Source organism: Delphinus delphis, chromosome 19 (assembly GCF_949987515.2).
Source record: "Delphinus delphis chromosome 19, mDelDel1.2, whole genome shotgun sequence".
Taxonomy (NCBI): domain Eukaryota; kingdom Metazoa; phylum Chordata; class Mammalia; order Artiodactyla; family Delphinidae; genus Delphinus; species Delphinus delphis.
In genome coordinates, this window is record NC_082701.1 from 50,003,332 (window position 1) to 50,010,483 (window position 7,152).

The following is a 7,152-nucleotide window of genomic DNA, read 5'->3' on the forward strand; positions in this document are numbered from 1 at the left end:
GGCGGGAGCGAGGGGCGGGGGACCGGCGGGCGCGCGCGCGCGGTTGGGCGGGCGGGCGCGCGCCGTCCCGAGAAGGGCTAGGCAGCGACCCGGACAGCTGTTAAAGGGGCAATGTCCCCAGAACTGCGGGGCCCACCGGGCGGAGATGGGGTAACCGAGCTGCGGACACGGGAGGGCGAGCAGGACGCAGGCACTCGGGAGGGTGATCAGCGCCCAGAAAGCCGGGAAGAGTTGAGGCCGACCCCGGTAGGAGACCCAGGCCCCGGACCCGCGCACGTCGCCGCCGTCGGAGGCGCGCTTAGGGGGCGGACCCGCGCGCAGGGCCCCGCCCAGGAGGTGGCTCGGCGCAGGCCCCGCCCCAGGCGCGCGGTGCCGGCCGGCTCCGCCCTCGGCTCCCGACGCTGCCTCGCTCCTCCTCAGGGCCCGGCGTAGAGTTCTAGAACTGGCCGCGCAGCTGCCTCAGGTACCGTGGCCAAATGTAGTCGGCGGCGGCACGGCCACCCGGGCGCTGGGTCCTTGCCTGGCTCTCACGTTCGACAGACCCCGCAGGCCCGGGTCGTCCCCTCAGACTTGGGTGCCTTCTCAGGCCCAGGCCACCCCTGCCTACCCAGCCTGGCCCCCCATGGTCCTCAGGCAGTCCTTCAGGCGCGGGCGCACCACCTGGGGGCCACATCGACTCCTCAGGCCCCCAATTGTGCCTTCGGGCTTAGCTGTTCCCCACGCCCCAGTCTACCTACCAAGGGTCCCCTGAGCCCGCTTAGGCCTGGCCTTCCCTCCAGGCAGGGACCCACCCCCCCAAGACCCCCAGGCTCTGGCCAACTCCTCAGACCAGCCGGACCCCTCAGGTCCTCAGCTGCCTCGTCAGGCTCAGGTTGCCCTCACAGCCTTGGCTGCCCCCGGGCCAACTGTCCAGTCCTCTGTCTAGCTTCCTTAGGCCCATTCTCCTCATAGATCTGGGTCACCCACCTAGACCCAATGACCTGAGGTCTGAATGCGCCTCAGCTTCCACCTGCCCTCTAGTCCAGCTTCCCCTGCTCTGGCCCAAGACATCCAATGTAGACCCCATCTGCCCTTTCAGCCAGATTTTAACTACGGCATTTGCCACCTCAGCTCTAAATACTCCTCTCTCCATTCTTCACTTCGCCTAACTCCTTTCTCAGCCCATCCTTAGTTGCCTTTGGATAAATACTTATTCACCTGCAACAGTTTCCAATTTTCTGACATTTATGCTGCCTACAGTCACTCTTCTAACTCATCTAACATTCTTACCTGCCTTTTCTGCCAACCCCCCACTGGCTGTCAGGTCACCTTTGGCTGTCCCGAATTCTGGCTCTGTATAACTGACCTCTCTGCTCACCTTCTTCACCTGTAGACATTCCCCACTGCCTCCTCCTTCCTTGTCACCAACTGACCACTCTGTCCACACTTACCTTTTTTTTTTTTTTTTTTTTTTGCGGTACGCGGGCCTCTCACTGTCGTGGCCTCTCCCGTTGCGGAGCACAGGCTCCGGACGCGCAGGCCCAGCGGCCATGGCCCACGGGCCCAGCCGCTCCGCGGTACGTGAGATCTTCCCGGACCGGGGCACGAACCCGCGTCCCCTGCATCGGCAGGCGGACTCTCAACCACTGCGCCACCAGGGAAGCCCCACACTTACCTTTTATTAACCCCTCATACCTGGTTTATTTACCAACCCTGAATTCTCTGACCCCAGCCACCAGTTCTGTACCAACTATCCCCAAATGCCTCTGCCCTATCTAGTCCACCCGTCACCCTTTTTCGTTTCATTATCCCATGTTGCCAGTTAATTCACTCCACTGCCATTTGTAAATTTCACTTACTCTGTATGTTTGGCTTCACAACATTTATTTTTCTCTTTTCTCTTTTACCACATCCACATTTCCTGTGTCTGCCATCTTGAAATTGTATGTTCAGCTAATAGAAATGTTCGGTACTTGAAATACCTTTTCAGCTCTCTTTCTTCTTTTCTGGCCCCATACATCTTCTTTCCAATCTCTAGACCTGCTACAGGTTCATTCCTACAGCCATTACATGAGTGAATGATTCATTTTCCATTATCCCCCCAGCACCAATGAGGAGACTCAGTCCAGCCACCCAGCCCAGTCCAGTCATGCAAGCGCAGGAGGATGGAGAAAACCTTATCCCGTTTGTCAAGTGAGTCCTCTCCACCCAGTGGGGAGGAGGGAAGATTGCATGCCTGGGTTCTTCCCTAAGAGGAGTAGGAAATAAGGAACAAGAAGCTCAGTGCCTGGTCTCAGGGGATTGGTGATTTATTAATTTATTCGGCAAATTGCTTTTGAACACTACAATGTTCTAGGCACTGTATATTAGTCATTGAGAATTCAGCAATTAGAACATAGGGGTCCTGCTCATAGAGCTTACCTTCTAGGGGGAGGAGATAGAAAGTGCATACAAATAAATATAATTTCAAATAGTAATAAGTACACGAAGAAAATAAAATAGACGTACAACATAATGTAAAACAGACTGTCTTGGAGACACAAGTTTATATAGGGTGATTGTGGAAGAGGAGGAGGAAGTGAGTTTGAATTGAGATCTGAAAAATGAGAAGGAGCCAGTCTGATAAGAACCAGGAAGCAAAAGTAGGAATAGTAGGTTTAAAAAAAAAAGCCCAAGAAAGAAATTAGCTTGCTGTCTTCTAGGACCAGGAAACAGGTTAGCGTAACTGAAACTTAGTGATTAAGGGAAAAGTGGAGTAAAGTCAGACAGGCAGAGGCCAGATCATATAGGATCTATAGGATCTTATAGGCCATTGAAAAGAGTTTGAATTTTATTCTAAGGACAGTAGAAAGGTTCTAAGTAAGGAAATGACATAAGCAGACCTTTTATTTTCTTCAACTTTTTTATTATGGAAAATTTCAAACAACTGCAGAAGTAGAGAAAATAGTAATCATGAACCTGTAGTATGCTTTTTAGTCAGGTGCAGTAAGTATCATTACATAGATAATCTTTTTATTGATACACCCATTCAGCCTCCTGCTACTCAGACTATATTGAAGCAAATCTTAAACCATATATCATTTCACATAAGCATTTTTAAAAGATTATTCTTGGGACTTTCCTGGTGCTGCAGTGGGTAAGACTCCGTGCTCCCAATGCAGGGGGCCCGGTTTCGATCCCTGGTGGGGGAACTAGATGCTGCATGCATGCCGCAACTAAAGATCCCACATGCTGCAACTAAGATCTTGTGCAGCCAATATAAATAAATTTAAAAGAAAAGATTATTCTGTGCAGAATAGATTATTGAGGGATTCAGATGGAAGCAGGGAATGGAGGAGGAGGCTATCTCTGTAGTCCAGAGAGGGGAAGATAAGCTGGAATATGATGGTGGGAATGGAAATAGTGAGAAGTAGTCAAATTTAAGTGTATTTTATGGGGGAATTCCTGGGCAGTCCAGTGGTTAGGACTCCGTGCTTTCACTGCCAAGGGCCTGGGTTTGATCCCTGGTTGGGGAACTGAGATCCCACAAGCCGTGTGGAGCAGCCAAAAGAAAAAAGGATTTTTTTCTTTTTTTTTAGTGTATTTTAGATGTAGAACTCACAGAACTTGCTGATAGATTGGATATCGGAGGTGAGGGAAGTAAGGCATACCAGATTTTTGGCTCTAGCAACTGGGCATTTGGGGTGCTTTTCAGCGAGATGGGGAAGGCTAGGGAGGAGATGTTGAGTGGACAGTTGAACCTGCAAGTCTGGAGTCTAGGGGAGGAGCCAGAGCAAGGAATGCAGATTTGGGAGTCGTCAGCACATTGGTGGTTTAAAATCATGGCCTGAAACAACAAGGTCCTACTGTGTAGCACAGAGAACTATATTCAATATCCTGTGATAAACCATAATGGAAAAGAATATTTAAAAAAGAGAATGTGTATAACTGAGTCACTTTGCTGTGCAGCAGAGATTGGCACAGCATTGTAAATCAATTATACTTCAATTAAAAAAGATGATAATAGGGCTTCCCTGGTGGCGCAGTGGTTGAGAGTCCGCCTGCCGATGCAGGGGATGCGGGTTCATGCCCCTGTCCGGGAAGATCCCACATGCCGCGGAGCGGCTGGGCCCGTGAGCCATGGCCGCTGAGCCTGCGCGTCCGGAGCCTGTGCTCCGCAACGGGAGAGGCCACAACAGACAGAGGCCCGTGTACCGAAAAAAAAAAAGATAATAAATAAAGTCATGGCCTGGGTGAGATCACCTAAGGAGGAATGGAGATAAAGAAGATAAAGTGCCGAGGACGAAGCCCTAGGACACTCTTCTAGAGAGCAGGAGAGCAGACATCAGTCAGTCTGGGGGCTTTAGGAGTGATGAGAACTGTTCTCAAACAGCTTTGCACACCCCTCCCTACCTAAAGGATATTAGTATTTCTGAGATGGCGAGATAAAGCAGGGGTGAACAGAGGCCCTGCTCTCCTGGATACTTGCATTGACTAAAAGGAACCTGTCACATCACTTATGTAGTCGGGGCCTTCGTCTTTGACAGCCCTGCTTGCTCAATATGATGTTCCCTGGTTGTGAGGTGTACTTATTTGAGATTCAGTGAGATCTGAAGCTCAAACAGTTGCTAATCTCCATGCTCACTCCAGCTCCAATCTCCTTTCAAATCAAAGGCCTCACCACCTTCCTCAGCTAAAATGGATAAGGGAGGACAAGGCCTGAGGGAGCCTGGGCAGCTGTATGGTCCCGTAGTAAGATAAGACTCCTAAATTCCTGGAGTGAGTAGATGCTGTAAGGGAAGAGCCAGACCTGAGCCTACCTTGTCCTCACCTCAGGTGTTCCAGGGTGGTCAGCCGATCTCCACCACCCAGCTTGCCTTCCCAGAGCCTCAGACTGACGCCCCAGCGCTATGGAGACACCTTCTGGGAGAACCTTAGTCAAAGGCCCAGGTGGGTAGAAATGGAGAAAATGGGGATTAACTGGAGGTAGGGAGGGGAAGCTCTACAATTTTAAACTACCATAAAGCCTTATGGTAGCAATAAGCTTTAGTCTGGGGATAATTGCCCCACCAGCTGATGGACATTTTAGCTCCTAATGCCAAATAGGTGGTTGGGAGAGGTTGTTAGAGAAACAGTATGGATGGGGGTGTTCTCTCTGTACTTAGCCCCCTTTTTGTGCTTCACAGCCCCACCTGGATGGAGGAACAGTACATCCCACCCCTGCTGGTATGACAAACTTTCTGCCCTTTGACACCTCTCGGTTAAAGTTGCACCCACTGCTATCCTAGCCCCAGCTCTCCTTATTACCCCTTCCCTCTGGTGTCCCCCAGCCAGTGCACTGACCAGGCCCTCCTTCCTATGAATCAGTCATCAGGTTTTCCAGATCACAGCTATGTTTTTGTGATCTGGGCTTCCCAAGACCCCTGACTCCCTATTTCAGTCCCAGCTCCCCTGAAAGACTCAGTTCTGCCTTCTAGCTCCTTTTCCCCATTCTCTGGCACAGAGAGCCACTGGTTGCTCCCAGCCTGGCCTGTACCCCGCTAAGGGGCTCCCACCCCCTGAGGTGCTCTGCAGAAGAAAGAGAAGGAGGACATATTTGGCGGGAATGCAGCAAGGATCTGGGGGCATCCCAGCCCGGGTAAGGGCTGTCACTTATCACCTGGAGGATCTAAGGAGGCGACACAGAATCATCAATGAGTAAGGAGAGACATTTGGGCTCTGGGAGCCAAACAGGGTATGGGGACAGGACGGTTTGAACTAAAGAAGAGGTGGAGAGCTTTGAAGGAATTGGAGGTTGTTTGGGAATTTTGTGGAGGTTGTTTGTGCCACGGTCTTGGTGAGATCGAAGCAAAATTTCTATAATATGGGAAGGAGGAGGGAACTAAGGGATGGGGGATGAGCCACATGAGCTGAAAGGAGTGGAAACCAGGCCACTGAAGACAGGAAAGCACTCCATACAACTGGACGATAGTGCAGAGCTAGAGGTCACCTCTTGAGCTCCTGAACTGAAAATACTTCAGTCTGAGGGGAGCAGAAAGTTGGGAGTGGAGAGTTGGAAGTCAGATGACAACACTCCTGGGTCCCAGCAGGAAGTATTTCAGGGCAGGAAGGTGAAGAATGGAGAGACAGGAAGCCTGGCCTCCAGGCACCTCTTTCCTAAGTCTGAAGTCTCCACAGACTGAAGAAGGCCCAGTGGGGCAGCTCTAGGGCTCCGTCTGAGCCCCTGGTGCTTGACGACGACGGCTGTGGACTCCCCAACTCCACCGAACACCCTGGTCTGGAAGAGGAGAGGGCAAACTCACCACGGGAAGAGGAGCACTTCCTCGCTCCTGGCAGGGCCCAGGTATGGTTGAACAGGAACTTGGTGGGGCGGTGGAGGGTGATGCAGATGCCTGGTCTTGCATGGAGAGACAGCGGGAGCCAAGAGGCACGTTGGATAGCTGGATTTGAGAGGAACAAAAATAAAGTAGACGAGAGCCAGAGACTTGGGAGTGCCTGGGTTTGGGGACTAGGAAATCTGGAGAGAGACCTATTTTCTGATTCTTCCTTTTTTTCCCTTCAATTTCTCATCCTTACAGCTGCTTTGGTCTCCCTGGAGTCCCCTGGGCCAGGAGGGGTCTTGTCTCTCCGGACGGCCGAGCTCTCTGGGCTCCTTCAGCACGGCCACAGCCAGTAGGGACCCCCTTTACAATCCCTGGGGGGTGGAGTGGCAGTCTGAGGAGTAAGGAGAAACCGCCCACGCCCAAGATGCTAGCGTGCTCCAGGACCCACGACTAGTTCTGGGCGCTGGAATCTCCAGCATTTCTGACATCAAGGCATTCCCCCTTTCCCTGACCGTTCTCACTTTCCTTTCCCATCCTCTGAACTAGGCACGAACGGGGCTCCCTTGGCCTCCCATCTCTACCCGCCCGTCTCACAGGAGCTCCCCAAGGCCTGTCGTCCCGCAGGCCGGCTCCCTGCCACTGTGTTCTCTTTTTGTTCTGTTATTAAAAAGCAAGCATGTTGAGCCTGGAGTTGTCTTTCTCTCCGCGAAGTAGTGATGGAGAGGCTCGTGGGGCGGGAGGGCTCCTTTCACCTTCGTGAGGACCCCGCTAAAATGAAGTCGGGCTGTGTCCCCCAAATTCAAGGAGCTGTGCCCGAAAAAAGTCCTGCCGGCTCCAGAGTCTCCCGCCCAGCGCTGTCGGCCGCCCGCGC

At 52.2% G+C, this 7,152-nt stretch overlaps 1 protein-coding gene across 1 annotated transcript; it reads left to right on the forward strand.

The window, feature by feature from the left end:
- The first annotated feature begins 134 nt into the window (after positions 1-134).
- Positions 135-6,976, forward strand: INCA1 (inhibitor of CDK, cyclin A1 interacting protein 1). The gene is made up of 7 exons (XM_059997916.1): positions 135-463; positions 2,085-2,172; positions 4,795-4,908; positions 5,145-5,184; positions 5,462-5,655; positions 6,136-6,301; positions 6,537-6,976. The coding sequence occupies exons 2-7, from the start codon at positions 2,090-2,092 to the stop codon at positions 6,681-6,683; spliced, it is 744 nt and encodes a 247-aa protein (XP_059853899.1). The 5' UTR covers positions 135-463; positions 2,085-2,089; the 3' UTR covers positions 6,684-6,976.
- Positions 6,977-7,152: the final 176 nt, after the last annotated feature.

Bases quoted from the DNA above. Each gene is read 5' to 3' on its own strand.
- INCA1 (XM_059997916.1), top strand. From the start codon at position 2,090: ATGAGGAGACTCAGTCCAGCCACCCAGCCCAGTCCAGTCATGCAAGCG. The intron at 4,909-5,144 runs GTGGGTAGAAAT...TGTGCTTCACAG, and splicing joins AACCTTAGTCAAAGGCCCAG to CCCCACCTGGATGGAGGAAC. The intron at 6,302-6,536 runs GTATGGTTGAAC...TCATCCTTACAG, and splicing joins TCGCTCCTGGCAGGGCCCAG to CTGCTTTGGTCTCCCTGGAG.